General features: G+C 38.4%; 1 protein-coding gene across 1 annotated transcript; it reads right to left on the bottom strand.

Annotated features, from left to right (window-relative positions):
• Positions 1-63: 63 nt before the first annotated feature.
• On the bottom strand, positions 64-23,078 carry NOP14 (NOP14 nucleolar protein). Its single transcript, XM_080590573.1, has 18 exons — positions 22,597-23,078; positions 20,361-20,495; positions 18,969-19,110; positions 18,255-18,397; positions 17,703-17,840; positions 16,044-16,166; positions 14,687-14,818; positions 13,051-13,387; positions 11,620-11,750; positions 11,280-11,365; positions 9,658-9,793; positions 7,749-7,850; positions 6,972-7,125; positions 4,081-4,240; positions 3,219-3,366; positions 2,129-2,247; positions 718-873; positions 64-370 (listed from the first exon to the last, which is right to left on the bottom strand). The coding sequence occupies exons 1-18, from the start codon at positions 22,792-22,794 to the stop codon at positions 271-273; spliced, it is 2,640 nt and encodes an 879-aa protein (XP_080446699.1). The 5' UTR covers positions 22,795-23,078; the 3' UTR covers positions 64-270.
• Between the last annotated feature and the right edge of the window lie 134 nt (positions 23,079-23,212).

The following is a 23,212-nucleotide window of genomic DNA, read 5'->3' as shown; positions in this document are numbered from 1 at the left end:
TCTTGAGAATTCTAATTATTTATCCAAATATACTGTTGCTAAAATAAACAGAAGCATACCACATACAAAAATGTTATTTTATTTTTTTTCTTACGAAAACCTGTGGATTTATCCAATAAGCAGGTTCACTTTTTCAGACAGATCTGATGATGTTGTTTTCCTCAAAAGGAATACGTCCAACAAATGCAATTAAAATCTGTGCAAAAGCCATAGAATTGGGTCATTTTATACATCAGTAAAACCAAACTTTCTGTCCTTAGATAGTCCCAATTAATTCTTCATTTTTTTCCTTCTCATTGCTTTCCATTCACCCTCCTGTGTAGCAAGGCTACTAAGAAGCTCTTTCACTTTTCTCTTTCTGGCTGAATCTCTGTAAAGCAAACAATAAACATGTTAAATATTTCAGGGAGATTATATTAGGGAAAATAAGTAAGTACATTTAGACTGTAATCATTAATTTATAAAAAGCCCCACAAATCTTAAATTTCACTGACATACACTTTACATAACAACTTTCTGCATATTCTTAACTAGCGAAATGAAACTGCGAAGTTGAAAGTTAATATAATCTCTAACAAAAATACCTGTTTTCCCTAAATTGTCAACTTTTATTTATTTAAAGTTTTGTATTGATCGTTCTTGTCGGTCTCATCACACAGCAAAGAAATGGACAGAAGAACAACTCTTAAACTGGTGCTGAAGAAAAGGTTACATTACCTCTCCATGATTTCTGAAAGTTGCATTCTAGCCAGGAACTGGTTATCCTTCCGAATCTCACGAACAGCTCCCTTAAATTCACGTTTATGCTTGTGAATCAACCGCTTTCTTTCTTGCTCCTTCTTGTTGCCTCCCTGCTTTCTTCCAAACTCTAAACTGAAATGAAAATGTGTGTATGTGAGCACAGAACACCTTACCAAAAAGGACTTCATGTATATAAGGAGTGAATTTTTGTCCAAACACTAACGGTATTTTTATTCCTGCGTATTATGTAATCGACTTGCAAAATAAGGAGCTGCCTCAGTGAACATACTGGAAAAACGCTCACCAGACTTTCTAACCGCATGTCATCATCACGCAGATGACGAGCAGATAACATTTTCCAGAAAACAGATACGCTTCAATCCCCCCCATATGTAGCCTGCATTTTGTTAAGACTGAAAAGCTAACGCAGATAAATAAAAGATGTCTGGAGAAAGATGGAATCTCCCAATGTATCTTAAGTTTTTGCAGACTTCCTCTACAGATGAATTCTGAAGAAACGGTCTCATCAGTTAACTTGGTGATAAATGTGTATGGCAGAGGAAAGCTGTCCTCTTCAATTAGCAGAATAAGTAAGACGCAGTTATGCCCTTGTAGATAACAAACAGGCCTAAATGAGTCAGCAGCCAATATAAGGCAGACTTCCTGAATCAGAACACAGTTCTATTATCTACAAAAGGAAATTAGTGTTATTTAAATTTAATTCCAAACCAGAATAGAAAAGTGCACACGATCACTGTAAGGTCTATAAAAAGAAAAAAGCTCCATGTTTTTTGTCATTGCTACTGTTGAAAGGTAGAAAATTGCTCCTGAATGAGGAATGGGGCAATCGAGTATGCCTAAAGGAATGCTTAATCTGACACATTATTTGTTATGTTCCATGATACAGAGTACAGGAATATTTTGCCTGATCTACTGCACCAGTGAAACAGCCCTCAAAATTTCACCACCCATCTTTACCTTTATATACTTCAGCATGATTTTTATGAACAACTCACTATTGTTCTTGAGACTGAAATGCTTTTACAGAGCACATGGTAAAACATCAGATAATAACAACCCCTTCTCAACTGGAAATTTATTAATTTTTAACTGATTATATGGGCAAGAGCTGATTTCCAGTGCTAGTTTTTCCTCTCAAGATAATCTTTGCTCTATTTCTTAGAATTCCTCCTTTCTTCTTCTTTCCCTTCCTACCACCCAAGTAGCTGGTCCTTTGCAGTTTGTGCATAAAATGCAACAAAGAAACAGTTAGCTGGTTTATGTCCTGTTTTCCAAATCTGTTTAGTCTACTGAAAATCTCAATGTTTACATACACTTTTTCTTTCGCATACACTTTTTCTTTTGCACTAAGCATTGCTTTACTTACACTTTCACGATCTTAGGCGTATACTGTTTCAATGGCACTGGCTTCTTTTTCTCACAGACCAATGGAGTATAGTGCTTTGCTTTGTTCTCTAGCTCTTTCAGAGCACCGTGATACCATTCCTGAAAACGCAAATCAATTTACAACTTTGAAAGTGTTTCAGAGACACCATAATTCACAACTTATGGTAAATTTAATTAAAAGTAATGTCCTCCCCACACGTTCTTTTTCCAAGTAAAATTATTGCTTTTCTTTAGGACATTGCTAACACTGAAATGCTGTAATCCTTCCAGGCTGGATAATTTTTAAACACTTCAGCAATTCTATTAAGATGGTAACATGGACAATAAGAAAGGTCTGCAAACAGTTTCACCTAACAGAGGAATAAGCAAGACTAAAGCCAGTTAAATTCAAGTGCCTGCCTTTCAGAGTCATTCTAAGGATGACTGTTAATTTTATTTTGATGATAAAAAAATAGGCCATTTTGCATCACCTATATTACAAAATCTTGTTCTCTAAGGACATTTCATGATGCCTCTTTGAGGAGAGGCCAATTCTGTTATATCCAGAAAAGACAGATTAAAAAGTATACTTCAAACTCATTGTTAGACAAATAAAAACTGACCTCACTTAAGTGAGGTAGCTGACCAGGTATATTTAGTTTATTTTTTCTGAGACAGTTACAAATACTATCTCATCATCTTGGTACATGTATTGGTTGTAGTAAGGTCTTACATCCTCATTACAAAAGTACAGGAGCAACTGGATGACCAGACTACTAGTCTTATAAATTAAGCCACAGAATGCTACATTATTACAGCTCAAGGTGCTGTTCTCCTCAATTAGAGGGATAAGATATACAATGAAAAAGATACTTTCTTAATATTCTCCACTCTTCTTTGGTTTCTCCAAAGAAACATCATTATGATTTCTGAAGAACAATTAAGGCAAATGCTTGACCCTTGTGAACATCTCACTGATGCTTATACTTTTTGTTGTTGTCGTTTAACCACAGATGAAGATCACTGAATTTATTAATGAACCAATCAAACCAATTATGTCATTCTTAATTTCATTCTTAAGGAACACATACCTGCATTTTTTCAGGATATTCATTCACTGGCACATGTTGTGTAAGAAGTATTTTGACAGGATGCATTATTTCATGGAATGATGGTAAAGACTCATACAGAACTGCACATCTTTTAATGAGATCAAAACACAGGGCTAGACACGATAACCTGTTGATGTACAAAAGAATACAAACATTTCACTTGTAAAAATTGCACTGGATTTTCCAATAAAATTAATCAAAGCAATTAAACTTGGCAGCATTATCAGTGTCTACTATTAAGACTGCCTGACCCAGCCAGTTACAAGGCTGTTTCTGGTTGTCAATTCAGACTAAAATTTCACTTTTACTGCAAGCAAATACCCAAGAAATCCATTAGCAACAAATCTTTATGTCAGCGCACAGAGCACAGCCAATGCTGTGTCTGCTGCTTGAGTAACAGGTTTTTATACTGGTTCTAGAAGTGTCACACTTCAAAACAGAATTAGTAATTTTTCTTTTTAAACTTTGCAACAAAATCCTTACTTATCCCTGAAGTAAGTTATGGTATAACAGATGCACAAATTAAAAAAAAAAGTCAGATGTGCTTAATGAACATATTTAATTGTAGTCTTTTCTAACTTTAGGATTTGATTACTTCAGTGTCTCTTCTAACATGATATTTGTATGTAAATACAGTATTTGCTTCAGAAGAGCATGACGGTTCAAAGTACTGAGCATGTCCTCTGTCTCTGCATCATTTCATCAGTCCACAGCTGTACAGAAAAGGAATGGAAGGGCTGAGCACTCCAACGAATGCTCTGCGTAATGTTCTGACAGAAGATTAATATTTCCTATGCATAAAAATAAAGCAGAACATCTCACTGCTCTTACTCTTACATACCTGATATGATTCATTTCTGTTCTGCTGGCTTCCTTTAATCTATTCACAATACTCAACGGCAAATTTTGCTTCTGCCAACTTTCCAAATCCTTCTTATCACACACCAAAAGCAGTTCTAAATTTTTCCCCATTGGTGTGAACGGATGCACTACAGTATAGCCTAAAAACCAAGAATAATAATCATAAACAAATCAATTCTCAGCATTACGTCTGAAGACGTTTTTTAATCATGCTGCCTTAAAACAAAACAAACAAACAAAAACCACCTTTATCAGACAAGGCTTTTCTAAAATAATGGACCACAGGCACAATCCCAAGTACGTACGGGGAGAGAGAAGACTAGAGAAGATGCCTGCCCTGTGGGGAACAGGATGGACAGTTAAACTGCCAGTGAGGGTGAAGCACTGGATATGCTTAAGAGGAAAAGGCAAGGGAACAGGACTTCCCATTGGAGTTACGAGTAGAAGGCTTTGACCAGAAAGTGGGCAAGCAGCAGAGCGAGCATGAGAAGGGAAAGCTCCCAGTTACTGCACAGCACTGAGCCTCTCCAGTGACCTCTCGGCAGGGACCCTCAGATGCATGCTGTAAAGTCCCCTCCCACTCCAGCTAAGCAGTTTTAAGATGTGAAGTAAATGCACAATACACACTGGGGCTGGCAATACAGAAAAGACTTCAGAATCATTGTGCTAAATAAGCTGATCTGTGCAAATGGCACTTGCAGACTGATGTGAAAGAAGCATTTGTGGAGTTTCATGTTTAAGGTAGAGAATAATTTGCAGTCCCTGTGCTGGAGGTTTTTTTTTCCCTTAAGTCCAGCAAGCTTACGGTTGAAATTATTTCAAAAATTTATTATCAGCTTTATTTGTGAGAGGACAGCATCTTTCATTAACACTTCCATTAGCTGAGGCTATCAACAAAGACAATTCTTTCCCACTCCCTCCCCCTTCAGCTTTTCTACTTTCTTTTTTTTAAGTCTAAACCAGGTCAAAACCTGTACTTCAGTCTTTTACGAAGTTGTATTCTCTATCGTTTCTCCATGTGAGAAATTCTCCATGTGAGAAATGGCCAAACTTGCAAAATGAAATCAGAAAGAGTTCTATTTGCTAATGTTACTTATTGTCAAAATTGAACCCAAAGAAATTTGTGGTGTGATAGTATATCAGCATTCCAGAGAACTAGCTGTCAGCTCATTTTAAAATAGTCTGTGACGACGGCAAAACCATCACATTTATCAGCAACAGTTCCACCACAGATACTTAAAAACACGATTGGATATTTAGTAACTTTAAAACATCAATATTGATTGAAAAACTCTCAGAAAGAGAATGCTATGCCTCTAGCATATCTTTTATTGTGCTTTTCCTCACTGCTAACAGAAACCAACACCATGCAAATTTAAGTAGTGCAAAAACATTAGCAGAAATACAAAAGAAGTTAACAAAAAATAGTTAAATCATCAACCACCCCTAAATATTTTTAAGTAGTTCATCTGACTTAGAAAATGCTGTATTTTAACTGCACCCAAAACCTTTATAGAGCATATATTCCTAAGAGGGTAAACAAAGGATAAAATACTTTAAGTGCTGTGTAATGCACCCACTCTGTAACCTCTTCCCACCTCTTTCTGAGAGTTCAGCTGTCGGTGTTCTGAGAATCCAGGGCTTTAGCTCTGATGCAGCCCAGCTGTGTAACTTTGGCTCACACTTCAGAGGAAACGGCTAAGCTGTGAGAAAGAGCTGGGTGAGTCTGCAGGGTACAGCCACACAAGATAATAAAGGTGAAACTGCAGCACTAAGCTTCTTGAGAAACTGATTGTTAGTAGCTCAAGAATTCACAAAAAGAAAAGACTGTCAGCATGGAAGGGCATGAAAATCCTAAAGCAGAAAAAAAGGGAGCTGCAAGACAGCTTAGTACCACTGAAGACATACTGGAATGCTGCAGCAACAGAAGCTGAACCTTCCTCACCTAACTGATGACTACCCTAAGCACAAAGATTTCAGGTGATGAGCACAGTAATATTTTGCCTGTAGTTCATTAAATCCCAGATGTCTTCTGCGAGGATTTGCCGACAAATCATTGAATTTTTCACTTGAGAATATCCTGCCTACAGTCTCCTCATGCATGCTGACGCTCAAGAGTGACCCAGGGATACTAGCACATGAATTAGTTACTACGCTCTGACAAAGCTTTTCTAAGTGAATTTTTGTCACTAACCTTTTCAGTAAGAAGCGTCAGATCTAGAATAACTTTAAAGCTTGAAATGAGTCGCCACAGGAAAAAAAATCATAGAAAGACAAAGACTGGCAATTAAAATAATTCGCTAGCATATGGATCCCATTGAAAAGACAGCTTCATTCTCACTGTTGTCTGCACAGACTGCTAAGTTTGCAGTTATGTTACAGCACAGCCTAATCCTCTGCTTGGGGGGATAGCTGCCTTCTGTTAAACTACAACAAATCCTCGTCAAACACATAAAAAGGAAAAATACCAACTCAGTGTTATATTTCTCTCATTTATCTGTGTGATAAGGCTATTAGTGGATAAGGGAGGCTATTTGCAGGGTACTCACTGGGAATCCCATAGGAACTGCGAATTTTAAGTGCAGTCCAATCACACAGACTACTTAGAACAACAATATTGCCAAAATACTGCACTCTGGGCAATGCTACTTTATTTCCCATACTAACTTCAGTTCTTTCTTTCCTACCAACATTAGAGAATCTCATTCATAACAATATGTCTGAGAATCAAAGTTGTGGATGGCCAACCTAGCAGATGATTTTGGTCTTTTGTTCAAAATACTAAACTCAGTGTGAAAGATAATTATTTAAATTAAAAAAAAAAAAAACTAATATAAAAAATAATTAGTCATTTATTCTAAACAAACTCACCCTGGGCTTGCTTTTTAGGGAGCGATATGTGAAGTATTCCAACAAGAAAATTGATGAGTTCTGGTACAAATCTTCTGGAGAGAGAGATGTATTCCAGGAACAAACAGCATATAAATAAACCTTTAATAACATCTTGCAGCGTTGTGATGCGACACTATAAAAAAGAAGAAAAAAGCACATCATGTTAATTAGTAAATGTCTATCCATCACAAATATAGCATCTCCCGCAAAGTAGAAATATTTAATAAGTTGTACACATTTAAGATCTGTAAAATGACACCCTTTGGACTTAAATGAAAACATACTGGCTTTCCCTTTCACACATGAAAAAGTATGTGCAGAAATGAGCAGAAAGTCTGTCAGAAGAGGTTTAGCCACTAGAAGGTGCTAAATCACAAACAATAAGTTCTTTTTACTTGTTTGTTTCTGCTATCTGACCTGTTCATATATTTCAGTCCTACTTACGCGCGATATCCATTTCAGAAGTGAAAAAAAGAAACATCTGGCTGAAAGCAACTTGGGTCTGTGACAGTAACAGAACTAGCTCAAGACTTTCAAAGCATATAAACAGGACATTTGAATAGAAAAATTAGGACGTATTTTAACTGCACTGCAATGCACTGTGCTAGATAAGATTTTAAGGAAAATGAACGCTGACGATTTTTAAGTACAGATCTCTCTTAAGTAGGACCAATTGCAATATAACTTATAACTTATAGTTGGGGTCCTAGGAAGAAACAAGGAACAATATGCTGAGATTCAACATCACAAACATACCTTAGTAAGTAGCTGACTCATGTATATAAAAGCAGGAGTTACAACTGGATGCCAGAAGTCAGATGTTGGAAACAGTAGAGATGTAATTTTCAAATAAATAAGCTGACGGTATATAAAACAGAGTAAAAAGGCAAAATATAGTAAGACACAATTCCCAATTGATTTTACACATATCTAACTGTGATGTGTAAGTAACTGTCATGTAGTAGTCTAAAAACACTAAGACATACATCATTGAGAAACCTGATATGATATACAACCTACTTACTGAGACGACTGTTTAAGTTTCATGAGAAAATGGACTATCCATTATATGCCTAACACTGCGTTAGTTCAATGAGGCAGCTGGAGGAGCAACCAAGAACTATGCCCACCACGCTGACCATTTATTCCATGAGGAAATGTGATAAAGTTCTGCCCACCACAACCACACACTCTCATCTCACATAAAGAAACGAACCAGTGGCCACAGAAGACCTGTGACAAATTTCAACAGGTCCTCAGCACAGACAATTAAGCAACCAGGATCCTCAGGCACTAGCAGGTAACAAGTAACAAACACATCCAAGAGAACTAACCAGCAATTATGTACACTCCTACTAAAGGGAATGTCAGAGAGCTGTGAGTGACTGCACCTGTCGTGACTACAAGAATCTTAAACATCAGCTGCAGGGTAATTCTATAAATGGATCTAAGTGGACATTTACACAGTAAGCTAGACACAAGTCAAGTTTTATTGTTTCAGCTCTGTTTTCCTCTATGAAGTTTCTGTTGTAAATAAATATTCTCCTGAACTGTTTAGTTACTGAACACCCCTGATCAAATTAGATTAACTGTAGCCATGTGTAAAGTCTACTAAGGCAACTGGTCTAAGGAACCTTCATTCAAACAAGTGCTTTGGCAACAAGACAGTGATGTAACTCTACCCTAAAACTCAAAGATGGCTCGAAACCTCAAAAGGCCACTGAATGGGATGAAACTCAACAGTGCCAATGGTGTCTGAAGGGTGACAGTGACAAAATAAAAAATTACAAGCTCTCTACAACACGTTTCCTGCAAAATGTAAAACATCCTGAATAAAGACTCTTCAAAAAAGAACTCAATATAAATGTTGTCCAAGCTGTAAGAACCAAGTCAGCCAAGCAAATCCTTCAGTCTATTTTCTTTCAATACCCTAATATTCCATTAGGCAGCATTTCTCTCCCAGCTTGATGAAACAAAACCAAGTAACTTCCTTAGGATTACTAACTTATGGTGGGTCTTTGAAACATTTTAATAATCAAATACTCATTTTCCATATGCTCCACTTGTCAATTCCCTAACAGCCGTTTACCTAGACACTGAAAAAGGAGTGTGTTCAAATTTAGCATGGCCACTGAAATTTTGAAGTATTACTAATACAAGATGGAAAGGTCAGTCCTTTCGCTTGGAGTCATCAATTTAGCATCACTCATATCAATAGTACTAAACGTCGTATTTTATATCCAAACATTATTTCCCTGTTATTCTTGTGAACCTAGGAGACAGTGAACTCCTATGGAACACTTTTTAAATATTTGCACTTAACATAATTAAAGAAATCAGGACATAACTGACATCACTTTTTCCTAGAAAAACCCATTGAAATGCCATCAGGAAAACAAAGAATATTCTGCTACGTAAACCGGAGCAGCAATTTTAAGATCTTTTCCCTTTATTAACATTGCTAAGTCACATTTCCACTCTGCAGAACGTTTTGTTATCTGCAGAGAGGCAATTTAAAATGTAAGAAACCTAAAAAGGCATAGATGCTAATAACTTATTATATGCTTTGAAATGCAAAATTACATTTCCTATCATCTGGCATTTATTAGCATTTCTGTACTCATGTAAAGAGCAAGAGATTTTCTTAGCAGTAGGTGTTTGTTACCGTGTCTAAACCTGGAAACGTTGCACGGCCTTTGACTTCAATTGCTTCTTCCATGTCATGCGCGGCGTCTCGAAGGACAAACTTCATACTGCCACCGGCTGCCTCAGGAAACATCTGGCAGAGATTGTATAACGGCCTATTAACAAGAAATCTAAGTCATGATCAAGTTACACCACTGATCTTAACTAAAAATCTGATCTCTGATTTGGTGGTTTCTAAATCTTAAATAAAAAATTAAGAAATTAAAAACTTTAAAATACACTCTCAAATCATTTGATACGATCAAAGCGTATCTTTCTGAATCGCCTAACTCTTCATTTTACTGTACAAAGGTAAACTGGCACATAATACTAGGCAGCTCTCTACTCAAAATACTCTCAGACAATGAAAAGCACTTAAAAAGGCAGCAATGTAATTAACAAAATTGTTACTTAAAATGAGAAAAAAAATACCCACAAAGTTAGGCCAGTTGCTGGCCCGTGGACACTGCCTACAGGGAGATGCAGGCAGGAGCCTGCATCTGCTTTTCAGTATTTTCATTTAAAATGATTGTAGTGATATTAATAAATCCCTATTCTATAAAGCAATCAAAATGTGTTTAGACATTTTTACAAAGGCACAGCATGTGTGACTATCAGCAGGTTAGTGCTCTTGCTGATGATTGCAACAGAGCAATGCATGTTAAAGCTGCACAAAACAGATTTTTAAAAACTATTTCATATAGATATATAACACACATATAATACACGTTTTTTATTTCATGCTGTGTACAAATAATTCATTGAAAGAAAGTTGTCTAGCCTGCAAAGTCTAGCTAGGAATAACAGACTAGTTTTGGGTGGAAGGGAACTTTGGAGATCATCTTGAGGAAACCCCTGCTCCAAGCATGGCTAACTTCAAAGCTGCCCCAGGTTGCTTGCAGTTTTGTTGAGTTTTGTGAATCTTCAAGGGTGGAGATTCTACAGCCTCTCTGGGAAACCTGTTCTGACATCCAACACCCTTGTTGTGAAGGATTTTTCCTTCCATCTAATTGGAATTTCCCTTGTTGCAACTTGTGTCCATTGACCCTCATACTTTGCTGAATACCCCTGAGACAAATTTGAGTCTCTTTGTCCATTACATGTTTGAAGACAACAATGCCAAATTGACTAATTCCTGCAAAATGCTTCTTTGGAACATTTACATGGGCTTGCTTTAACACTCTTTATTTCCATTTTCATCTAGTTCCAAACCTGAGTGAATTACAGAATGGAAACCCATGTAAGGTTGCACGGGCAACAGCGACTGTCATTGCAAAGCTTCAAGTCCTTGATCAGCAGTATAAATAACTCCATATACAGAAGTTTGCATGCACACATGGTATATCATTTATTCACTAACTGTGAAAAACATTTTACAGATCAAAAATTAATAAAAATCAAGAATTTGAAAATGCCTTGGTACAATTAATAGCTCAAAGAATACGTGAAGCAGAGTTAAAACACTAAAAAGCCAGAGAATCGCCAGCTGCCTACAATCCCAAGAGAACTATTTGAAAAAAACTACATTCAAAATGCCTCACCCTATGCAGCTTTTCTCCTAAAGCCATAATGTAGCAAAAGTCAACAGGATTTACTACTTACAGGATGAGTTTGTCAATTGCTTTGAGGTCTGGTAAATCCAGGTTTGCTAACTCCCCAGTATAGTCCAAAAGGAAGCCAAACAGTTTCTGCAAGAAGCACAGCATGTTACAAATTATCAATGTTCTTTCACTGCAGGTATTTTTTAACAGCATAGAAAAACAGTGATACCAAAGTCAGAAAAGAAACACACGGTACATTGATTCTACTGCTATCCACAACACAGGAGCATATATATTTTATACTGCTTCCCGAATACTTACTAAAACTTACGCAGGAATTCAAAGTTAATTTCAAACCTTAAAATGCAAGACAAAACAAAACAAACAAACAAAAAACATACTTCCAACTTTGTTTTGTTTCCCACTGCAAGGCTTGGATGATTGCATTTCTGAATCCTTTCCAGAATAATAAGCTGTTGCTCTATTGTTCTTCCAGCCAATAAAGACTTAAATTTCTCATAGGATTCGGGAACTACAATGTAAAAACAAAAATTGACCAGACGAAACCTCAAACTTAGGATATTTAATTAAAGTGATCATCTAAAAAGTTTCCAATTTGAAAGTGTTACTTTTACAAAAAAAGATACCATACAGTCTTTAAATAGTAACATTTTAAACACTAATAACCTATCAATATGTATGTAACATAACTTATGAACATAAGTTAGAAAATAAGGTAAACATTTATCAACAATTAAGATTCAATTCATCCTGTATTTGCTGCTTAGGCTGAGCATAACAATGCTGACACCCACACAATGCATCAGAATTAAACTTAAGCATACATTCAACCATAAATTTGCCATAATGCAATTAGCTCCATGGTTAATTCACATCTAACTAACTTTGGTGTGAAAGGATATTAAAAAAGTAAGAAACTTGCCACTGATGGAAAATAATTGTACAAAAAAAAAAAAAGACCTATTTCCAGTCTTCTGCATAAGTTAACGTGCTATAAAGCATCCTAACTGGTTCCGTTGTTTGAGTTATTTTAATGTGACTATTTTCTGACTAAGACAAAATCTGAATGCTATTTAAAGGGTTTGTGTAATGTATTATCTCCTTTTGATGAAAAAAACCATGCATTTATGGAAGCTGTTTGAAAGATTGTTCAATCTTGTAATGGCTCATTTTGTTAGAGAAACCTAGACTAGGACAAGAGCTAGTTGTATTAGCTACTTAATGTTAATGAATGTTTTGTGTAGTGCTTGGAACAACCCTACCTCCTTCCTCCTAGGCACAGACCCAAAAAGAGTCAAATTTCAAGTGTCTCCATTTAAAAATACTGCAATGTTATATCACAAGGATTACACCTGAGAGTCCCGCTTCTCTAAGCATCTTCTCTGACAAAAATGCCAGTCCAAACACTAGAGAAGGAAACCTCTCCTCATGCAAATATAGATAACAGAATACTATTTAAGATTCCCTTATGCAAAACACTAGCATTTTGAATTGGATGCATTGCTGGCCTTCAGAAATGAGCACAGATCTTTCTGCTTTAACCCCCAATACGTATTTGTCAATCCTATGGCTGCTAGAAGCAGCAGAAACAGCTCTGGGGCAAAACAGATCCGTTCTCCACTGCTCACAGCATGATCAGTGCTAATCACTAAGAACAGGAGCTACTGACTCCTCTTGGAATAGTAGGAGACGGTTACAAAGCAAAATGTCATAGATGAGCAGGAATATTTAAGATCCTGCAGGAGAGAGAAAGAGACTGGTTATAAACCCCTTAAAGACAATATGGATCTCTGGGTCCGTCCTTTGCTTACCAGCAAATGTATAAGGAAGCTCTGCTTTCGCAGCTTCCATTTTTGGATCCAGTCCCTCCATATTCTGTGACTCATCTCCAGTTGTCTCGTCCTTCTTCTCTTCTTTACTTCCTGCAGCTTCTTCTTCACTCTCAAGGTCAGATTCAAGATCAGAGTGGTTGTCTGCAGCAACATCCTCCTCATCTTCAGCAGCAGACTCTTCCTCACTTTGGTCATTCTCATTATCCTCCTTCCCACCTTCCTCTTCTTCCCCTTCCTCCTCCTCTTCCTCCCCCCCCTCCTCCTCCTGTTCTTTGTCCTCCTCTTCCTCTTCATTTTCAATATTGATTTTTCCATCCTGCCAGTAGAGAAAATAAGCCAGTTAAAACACTGATAAAGTAACAGCACTTTGCCAGAATCACCATGGAAAACTTTCATTAAAGGCTACCCTGACCGAGCAGCGAATGGCAGCCGTGCCAGCCAAGAAGGGATTTTAAGGAGAAAATGTGCATACAGGTATAAGAACAGTGGGGTATTTCCAAGGAGCTTAAAGAAACTTGAAGAGGTAATATCTGAGGACTAAAATAATCAGCAGGAAAGTAAAGAACACTAGCAGATGATATAAAAAATTTTTGAAGCATTCTTGGTTAGAAAATATATTTTTAAAATTACTTCTATGTATTAAAATAGTATATCAGATAAATAATTGTTCTCATCCTGATTTTCTTAATTATCAATTTAAATTCACGTCCACAATTTGCGTTCTGTGCTTTGAGGACAACAGCAATTCCCTTGCTACTCACATGTAAGAAAAGGATCAGTATGTGCACATGTACACCACAGCCAGGGTGACTCTTACATCAGCTTTAAGGTTGTATTTGCTCTGCCACCTTTATCAGAGCAACTTCACAAGGAAAGGGTTCTTTCAGAAACTCACTCATTCTCAGGCTGAAATTCTGTGAAAACTGCACTGAATATAGTGCAAATTAAAAAATAAAAAAAGGCTAGAAGGGCCTACAAGGACTAAGGCCCTCTCTTCAGCCCAGAAGCCTTCTAACAGTGTTGAAGGGTACTTTGATAACAGCAGTATAGAGGGAAACGACTACTCCCCTCTCCTCCCCTCTACTCAGCACTTCTATAACCATATAGAATACAGCGTCCAGTTTTTCGGCCTTCAAATACAAGAAAGGTATTTATAAACTTCTGCAAGTTCAGCAAAAAGCCACCAAGATCATCACGGGGCTGGAGAACCCACACTTTGAGGAGAGGCTGAGGAACCCAGGCTTGTTCAGCCTGGAACCAAACAACAGTCTTCCAGTTCCTACAAGGGAGGTCACTGAAAAGGCAGACCAGAGGCCTTCACTGCAGTACATGGTGGAAGAAGGAGAAGCAACAGAAACAAGAAAGGTTCAAACTGATGATACAAAGAGAAACTTTTTCACAGTAAGGACCATCAGGCTGTCCACAAAGATCATGCAGCCTCTGTTCCTGGAGATTTTCAAGACAAGACTGGGTAAAGCCCTGAGCAACCTGGTGATTTCATAGCTGACCCTGCTTTGAGCAGGAAGTTGGACCAGAGATCTCCAGAGGTCACTTCCAAACTAATTTTGCTACCTTCATTTCAGAATTCTGAAAAAAACGAAATTTCAAATCTTACCTTGTAAGACAATAAACGTCTGTCATCTTTGTCCAGGATAAACCCATCAGCTAGATCATCAGCTGACACGTGGCTGGGTTTCTTTTTAGTCTCTTGTTCATCTATTCCACGCATTCGACGTAGCCGATCTGCCTGTGTTTTAAAAGAAATACAATACACAGATGTGAGCCATCTACATGAATCATGTCATTACACCAGAAGGGAAGCTCCCTCAAATTCTACAGCTAAGAAAATCAGAGGAAGAAAACTAGCATTCTCCAACTACCCAATGAAAAGAAAAAGCAGTGACTTGACATACTACGGGCAAAAGCTGATGATACCTTATTTTTGTTGCAGAGTACGATCTCATAGCCTAATCCAATAATGTAAGTGATAACACACACTTGGAAGGGTTTAAATTGGGTTTACAAAAGCATTATGTTCTCACATTTTATTTATTCTTTATCTGCTTGGTTTATGAGACAATGCATCATTACTACATAAGCTTCTAAAAGCAGTTTATGATTCTGCAGTGTTTATCTGTTTCCCCTATGTGCAACAAGTTTGCAGTAAACACAATCATGTCTTAGGATTTTAACGTTACACTGAATTTGTAAATAGACTCAATGGGCAGTATCTGAAACATCGATTTTCAAAAGCATTTCTGCCTACAGAACCTGCCTTCTGTCTGCTACAGAATCTGCCTTCTGTCTGACGGACAGCTAGACTGTCCGTCAAACAACAAGACAAGAACAGAAAAGAAAAAAATCTTCCTGTTCTGCTGTTAGCTACTGAGCTTTCTGAGGTAACATGAAGGTATCACATGCCTACAGTTTTAAATGTGTCCCTAGGATCCCAAAAGAAAAAGGAAAGAAACGTTTCTTGACTAATTCACTCTTTCTAAAGGACTCAGAGCTCCACGTGGCAGAAGCAGCATGCAGCATTTCCCAAGAGAACCCTATTCCTATGCAAAGCAAAGCTGTACACATGCTACCACTGGGAGACTTGCGACACCAGAAGAAAGCAGAAAGTGACTTGGCCGTGCAGTAATTCAACTTCTGTGCAACAAGATATTTCCCCTTTCTGAAGTGCACCTCAACTCTGAATAATTTAAAACATTTATAGGCAAAGTGATACTGTATTTTTATTGAAGAAATGTCAACTCATTTCATAAACCTCACTAGTCATGTACTAAGTTCTATGTTTTTTTTCTTTTATATCAGATTGCAAACGAAACACAAACAGAGATTTCCTGAATTCGCCCTCTGACGAATTGCAGTTTAGTACAGCCGCTTTCAATCTAAGGTCAAGCAATGAATGTAAGTGGGCACTCCCAAAAGACAGGTTACAAAACAATCTAAAGCCATAAATGGTGTACCTCAAGCTTCTGGAGTCGCGCCTGCTCCTCTTTTGCCAATTCTTCTTCTGTCTTCATCCTTTCTGAAGGTTTTGCTTTCATCTCGAATCCAAGTTCTCGAACAATCATATCATATTCATCAGGCTAAAGAAATATTTATATAGTTGTTTATTATCTTAGTTTTATTATTCTGCTTTGCAGCCACCCCTCTGCCAGACATAACAACTAAAAAGTAAGACCTTTAAGAAATAAGGCAAAGACCATGTCCAGAGAAAGCCACAAGAACATTCAACTCAGTATTAACATAAGGAACAGAACGAATGATTGGACAGAAACTCTCCCTGAATTCCCCTCCATTTAAGTTACTCACAACTGAAAAATGTACAAATAGTATCATAAATGACAACTGGTTTACTTATTAAATGAAAAACTTCAAATATCTTTATTAATAAAACACCATTTTCTCAAAGAGCAACTCAAATTAATAAATTCATAGTTTACATTTCTCTTTATAAATACTGTCAGACATGAGCTAAGTCTCTGCCATCTTATTAGTTACACAGATGTCTACCTCAAAGAAGACAAAAAGGGATGCTGATACTCAGTAACGCTTAAGCAGCGTACATGGCAGAACAGTTACTAGCAGAGATCGTACTGGACTTATGAATACAGACGTCCTGACAGATGTTTAAATCTCTAAACCATACAGTGGTATACACTAAAATTCAGTTCTACTAATTTTTCTTCCTATGTGCCTCTAGATGACTTTCTTCTATTCAACGTTAATATTATAGAGCATTACCAATTCACACTCTGCATCTCTCAATGTCAAATTGAGATTCATATGAAGCAAGGGAATCTAATTTTCCTTTTCAGCAAAGTACACTGACAAATTTTTTTGTCTAGGATATCACATTACCAACATACTGGAGTATTCAGCATATTACGAAGCATCTCAAAAATCAATACATCAAAATACAACCTTTTGATCCAGTATATTCTGTTCATTATTTACAATCAATTTTAACGTAAGATCAGTTCAGGAGTTCAATCTTCTGAAAAATGAATTCTACTGCCAGGGAACTAATAAAATATAATACAAAATGTGGACAAGAAAAAAAAAAAACAGTGCAACACATTACAGTGCCTATTCTTAAATTTAAAAGTTTATTTCTCTTAGGATAATTTATCACTAACAGAAAAAGTTTTGAGGCCATAACAAATTTATTCCTTAGGTTAATATTTAAATTCCTTTTTTGTAAAGGCAGTACCCAAATCACAACAAGGAAAATTTTGTTGTCAAATCAAAGTTGTTTTATCCAATAAACACCGCAAAGGCATTCAGACTAAGTCAACATTCTCAACACTTTTTATTCTTCAGGAAAATATATTTGTCTTAAATATAACCTTCAGCTAACAGTGTTTGTTGTTCAACCTGCAACCTCTCTCACATTTAATATATAATAAAAAGCAACTGGTAATTGCAAAAAGATAAATCATATAAATCCCTACATTCTTCCAGTTAACCAAACTGTCTTAAAACCGTAAATTCCCTTAGTGTGAACAGCAGGCAACATTTTATTTTGTGAAGTTATGAACTTGGCCTTACACATCAGACACTAGGACAGTCAAAACTACAAGTTATTAGAACAACAGACAGTAATCTAGCCAAAACCTTACCTTGGGTTTTTCTACCTCTTTGTCCTTTCTTTCTGACTTGGGCGTTTTGCGAGCCATAAGGGTTTGGATTTCTTTCCAGTCATTGTCAAGCTTTTCTGTGAGTTCTAATGCACTTTCTCTCTGACTTTGCCTCACTTGCTAGAAAAATAAAACACAAACGCAGCAGTTACGTTCAGCTGAACATGACAAAGCATTTATAGCACAAAACCAAAATGCTGTCTCTAGCAAATAATTTCAAATACTTAATATTTTAAAGGTAAAAACTCTCTGTGGCAGAAGCAGTACAGTTATACTGAATGCCACACGGGCTGTATACAGAAAACAAGTTATGTAAGTCAAGAGGAGAGATTTAGAGATACAAAAGAATGGTAGATATCCAACGCATTTCCTAAAACTTCTTCAAGGGCAGATGGACTTTATGCAAGGATCTCAGACTCTTTTCCTCAACAGCTATCTACCTTGCTTTCCAAGCCACTATTTTACTCTGCAAAGACAGAGATCACAATGCCTTCTTAACCATGCATAATTTATACGTTAGGGCTAAAAACTCACCTTTTCTTGTTTAGATTTGGCTATCAACTCTTCTATGAGTTCCTTTCTAGATTTAGGTTTTTCCTCCTCATCTTCCTGCCCACTTGATGCTTTTTTACGAAGCAGGCCTCCACCCCCTCCAAAGTGAGCAGCGGTTAACTCAGCTAGAAGAGAAAATAAATTGTGAATCCTTTTCAAATCCATACATCAGTGCTGATGCTGCTGGGACAATATCTCCCTATTACTTGAGAATGGGAGCAATTGAAAGAATTTAATCATCCATGTACTATTCTCATCCCTATAAACAGCCATACCAAGACAGAGATGCTGGCCACATACCTCAGGCTGACAAACATCTTGTGTGAGATAGGAATATGTGTTTTTTCAACATCCAACTAGTATTTAGGTGCAGAGATGTAAGAAAGCAACTTAAACTTCAGATGCTACCCAACACCCTCTAAATATTGGTAAAAATTGGTATTGGTTAATGCTGAAAAGCCCACAGATTAAAGAAGCTTGCCAGGAAGGTCGTTCCAGCTCAACCTCTGCTAAGATCCAGACAGCTGTTCCATGTGTGGTTAAGAAGTAATCAAAACTGGCTTAAACTTCCCAGCCGATTACATAACACTCTTCCTCAGTGAAGGACAGTACAGAACAAATGATGAACACGTACCACCAACAAAAACAACAATGAAAAAAACATAGAGCAGTGGGATATTAGCCGACATGTCCTACCTGACAACGTTCCTCTTTCTTCTGTGTCACTATCACTATCCACAATATCATTCAGTTTTTCAATTTCTGCCAAAGACTGGCCATAGTGAGTCAATTCTTCATCTTCATTAAGGTTATAGATATTTTTCTTTCCATAATTTTGCTAAGAATAGTAAAACAAACCAATTAAATAACAAAAGATTTCTAGCTTCAGGCAACAAATCAATAAAGACAGTACTTTCAACGCTAACTGACGAGATTCTTACTCCAGTTCTCCGCTGTTTTAAGAACACTACCAGATCAATCTTTTCATTCAAATACCTTAAACCTTAACCGAGGGAGCACGATGCATCTCATACTAATGTAGAAATGAAGTAACTCAGAAAACTTAAGGAAGCTTAAGTTTTATCTGTATACCATTAACATCAACGATTCAGTATCACATTTCTGACCTAATGAACCTGACTATAACCTACAGAGAGCACGACTAGACAATGATATTGCACTGCTCGATGTTCAACTCTGGAGACTGAGTATAATGAGGTGGAAATGCTGGTACTGCACATACACTTCACGTTACAGAATGACAGCAGGTTACAGAGTTCCTCTAGTCAGCAAATGAAATGGCCGTTCTCCAGCAGTTATAGTGGAATCTCAAATTGTACTTGATGGTGGTTGCCTTTTTCTAAATCAATTCCCGAATCATAACAAGTCTAGAACAAAGAAAACCAATCGATCAAATTAGAACTGGCTTTCTTCGTAGAACTGTAGAATGGTTTGGGTTGAAAGGGACCTTGAAGGCCACCCAGTTCCCACCCCCCTGCCATGGGCAGGGACACCTGCCTCTAGCCCAGGCTGCCCAAAGCCCCATCCAGCCTGGCCTTGGGCACTTCCAGGGATGGGGCATCCACAGCTTCTCTGGGCAGCCTGTGCCAGGGCCTCACCACCCTCTGAGTGAAGATTTTCCTCCTTATATCTAATCTAAATCTCCCCTCTTTTAAAGCCATTCCCCCTTATCCAATCACTGTACCCCCTGACAAAGAATCCCTCCCCAGCTTTCCTGTAGCCCCTTTTAGGTATTGGAAGGCTGCTCTAAGGTCTCCCCAGAGCCTTCTCTCCAGGCTGAACAACCCCAACTCCCCCAGCTGGTCTTCGTAGGAGAAATTCTTGCACATCAGTGCTCAAATGTCCTCAAATACATTTCTGCTTTAGAAAGTTGTCTTGCAAAACCAGAGAGATTTAATGGAAAATTCTGTATTCCCACAAACATGTTCTTTTTTTTTTTTTTTCCCTCTTAAGAGCTCCTAACATATAAATTATAAAATAGAAAGCATTAGCCTGCAAAACTCTCTGTTACGGGCAACCCTACCAACCTGATTTTTTTTTTTCCAAATTCCCATTGCTATACTTTACCTGTCTTTCCAAAGTGAATCGTCTTATCATCTTTTCCTCTGGACTTATTTTAGTGTTATATTCACCAAAACGTTTATCTTTAAACACATTCGTCTTTTCTTTTTCTTTATATTCTTTCAGTAATGTTTGGGTACGCTAAAATAAAAAAAAGGAGATTAAATTAAAAAATGAAGAGAATAAATACTTCCAAAACCAAGGCAAGAAAGGCTCTATAGTATCCTGGCAATATCATCTAGATGATAAGAATGCAGTGAAAGAGAAGTGAAAACTGAACAATGAAAAGAGATGAGAAGTTCATACGACATACTCAAGAGTCAATAACTACCCTTACAAGCTGCCTAGAAGAAAACAAAACACTGTTCACTGTACTTCATTTTGTCACATATAAAAACTGAGCTTTGCTTCTGAAGAATTCTAATTTCAATCTGAAGCTTAGTATAAGAGAATAACATATTAAAGAAAGTAACAAAACCCCAGTGCCAGCTGAACCTCTTCTGGTCTTGTCATCTAAGACATAAAAAATGAAGAAAAAACAAGAGGGTGCATACATCTAGTTCTCTGCTTTAGTGTTGAGCACAGGGAGGTTATGCATCAGAGAAGTAAAAGGAAGTTAGCAGACCTATATGAGCTTGCATGTGCCGCACTTCTGGCACAAGCATGAAGACAGGTTTACTTTTCAGTGCCAGTGATCTAATTCATTACAAACATTTGATTTACCCCACTATTGAAACCCGAAGACCTTCAAACGTGACATTAAATGCTATTAAATTGTCTCAAATCTAGACAAACGGTAATGAGGACTGAAACCTAAAATATAATTTCATGCTGAAATTAGTACATAGTTCCTGAAGGAAGAAAATACTGGCTGTGCTTAGATTCAAAAAATCCATGTTCATTTAGAACATGTTAACTGAATCTGATGGACAGGTATCTTTGCTACTGATAGTGCAATGAATTGCAAGCTACTGCAGTGAAAAGGCTGAGTTTCCTGCAACAGGTTTCTGCAGCCCCACTGAGTGTCCCGAACTCGCACACACCCCCGTAACTGACAGCAGAAGCCAGGCTTCACTATGACAGTTCTACCTTCTGTTTACTTCCTACACAGAATACTTAAATGAGCAGCGTTAAAGTTGCATGATCAAGTCCATTAATGTATCTTAATACCTTGGATATGGAAAAGCACCTTTGTTTATCAATTATTTGATATCCTCTCTCATTGATTACTTTTCTTCATAAAACTTTATTTAATGCATCACCTCCCACAATGCATGTAAAATGACAGTTTCTTTCTGCTGCACTATTTTTTAAAAGAACTTCTCTTTTCAGTACACGCTTCAAATTCCGTTTTGTTTTCATATCCAGATTCCATATCCATATCAGAGAGAATCTCAGGGACAAACTTTTATACTACAGTGTTTCAGTGTTAACAGAATCTACAGAAAATGTTACTTCTTTCCTGTTCTGTTTGCAGAGACAGATCAGAAACAGTTTCAGTGCTTCACTAAAGGATAGGGCAGATGGCTGGAATCGCAGATGCCTCGTATAAGACAATATTTCCCCTTGCGCAGCATGGATTTTGGTCAGGTAGCTAGTGATGCCAATAGAGAAAGAAGGGGAGAGTTTTAAAGGGATCATGGGTGGAAGACAAAAGATTTAATCTTCTGAAGTTGTATGAACACTCTGTTGAGATCAATGAGGACACAGCATTATTTTGCATCCTAACGTCCTTCCATAACATAACTATTTAACCACTGCCCAAAAAGCAATCAAGTTTTCCAAATCACTGGTAGTTTTTGCATGTCTACGCAGTTCCCACTGCAGTAAGGCCCTACTCCTCTTCCAGGCTTTCACTATTACAATAATATTGCACCATTAAGAAACTTAAAATCCTGCAGCATCTAAATCTGACTGAGATAACAAACAGTTATAACTATCTGTTCCCTAGTCCACTGTTTGCATCCTGACCACACGTGCTGCTGTGTTCTGGTCCAGGGACATTTGAGAAGAGGCTCATTCCCACACACGTGATGAGGGCTGGCATCGATGAACCACGTGCAGTGCACTGGGGAGGGACATTTTGTCAGGCTCTCCATCGCCATCAGAGCAACGTGAGCAGAGATGAGGCAAGGTGAGGAACCATTTGTGCCACGCAGGGCGGATTTACCTCTCACCTCCAGGCCTATTGCCTCTCCATCACAGCTGCTGTCCTTCCTCCCCAGTTTTGACCCCCTCTTACCTTCTTGATGGCCTTGGAGCGCGAGACGCCGGGCAGCCCCACGTCGTTCTTGGTCTTCCTGCCCAGGATGTCGAACTTCTGCCTGTTGACCTTCACCTCGAAGGGGTTGCTCCTGACCATGGCCATGGCTGACTCCGCGGAACCCTTGCCCCGGGAGGGCGCGGAGGCCTTAGGCCTCCTTTTCGCTGCCTTCCCCATTCCCGGGCAGGAGGGGGCTCAGAGGGGACAAACAGATGGGCTGACAGACGGGCGGACAGACCCAGCAACCAAAATGGCGGCGGGGCAAAACCCCCCTCAGCCCTCCCAGCCGCCCCCCGCCCCGACCAAATCGCGCGAGACTTCCCCCGGAAATCCCGCGAGATGCCCGGTGCGGCGCGGCGCTGCGGAGGGAGCCGCGCGGTGACCGCGCTCCCGCACCCCGCGTGCCCCCAGCGCCAGCCACGCACCGGCGGCGGCCCCGCGAGTCTCGCGAGAGCTTCCCCCAAGCGTCGCGAGACTTGCCGCCCTTCTCCCCTCCCGCTTTGCGATGACCCACGGGGAGGCCGGGAGAGAGCCCCCGCGCGCACTACGAATCCCAGCATGCAAAGCGCGGCGGGGCGCACGGGAGTTGCCGAGC

Source organism: Anser brachyrhynchus (genome assembly GCF_964034855.1).
Source record: "Anser brachyrhynchus genome assembly, chromosome: 4".
In the NCBI taxonomy this organism is placed as follows: Eukaryota; Metazoa; Chordata; class Aves; order Anseriformes; family Anatidae; genus Anser; species Anser brachyrhynchus.
Note: the sequence above shows the minus strand (reverse complement) of the source record. Positions and strands in the feature narration are given on the sequence as shown.

Bases quoted from the DNA above. Each gene is read 5' to 3' on its own strand.
- NOP14 (XM_080590573.1), bottom strand. From the start codon at position 22,794: ATGGGGAAGGCAGCGAAAAGGAGGCCTAAGGCCTCCGCGCCCTCCCGG. The intron at 20,496-22,596 runs GTAAGAGGGGGT...TTTTTATTTTAG, and splicing joins GCTCCAAGGCCATCAAGAAG to CGTACCCAAACATTACTGAA. The intron at 11,751-13,050 runs GTAAGCAAAGGA...TTTACATTGTAG, and splicing joins GCTTCCTTATACATTTGCTG to TTCCCGAATCCTATGAGAAA.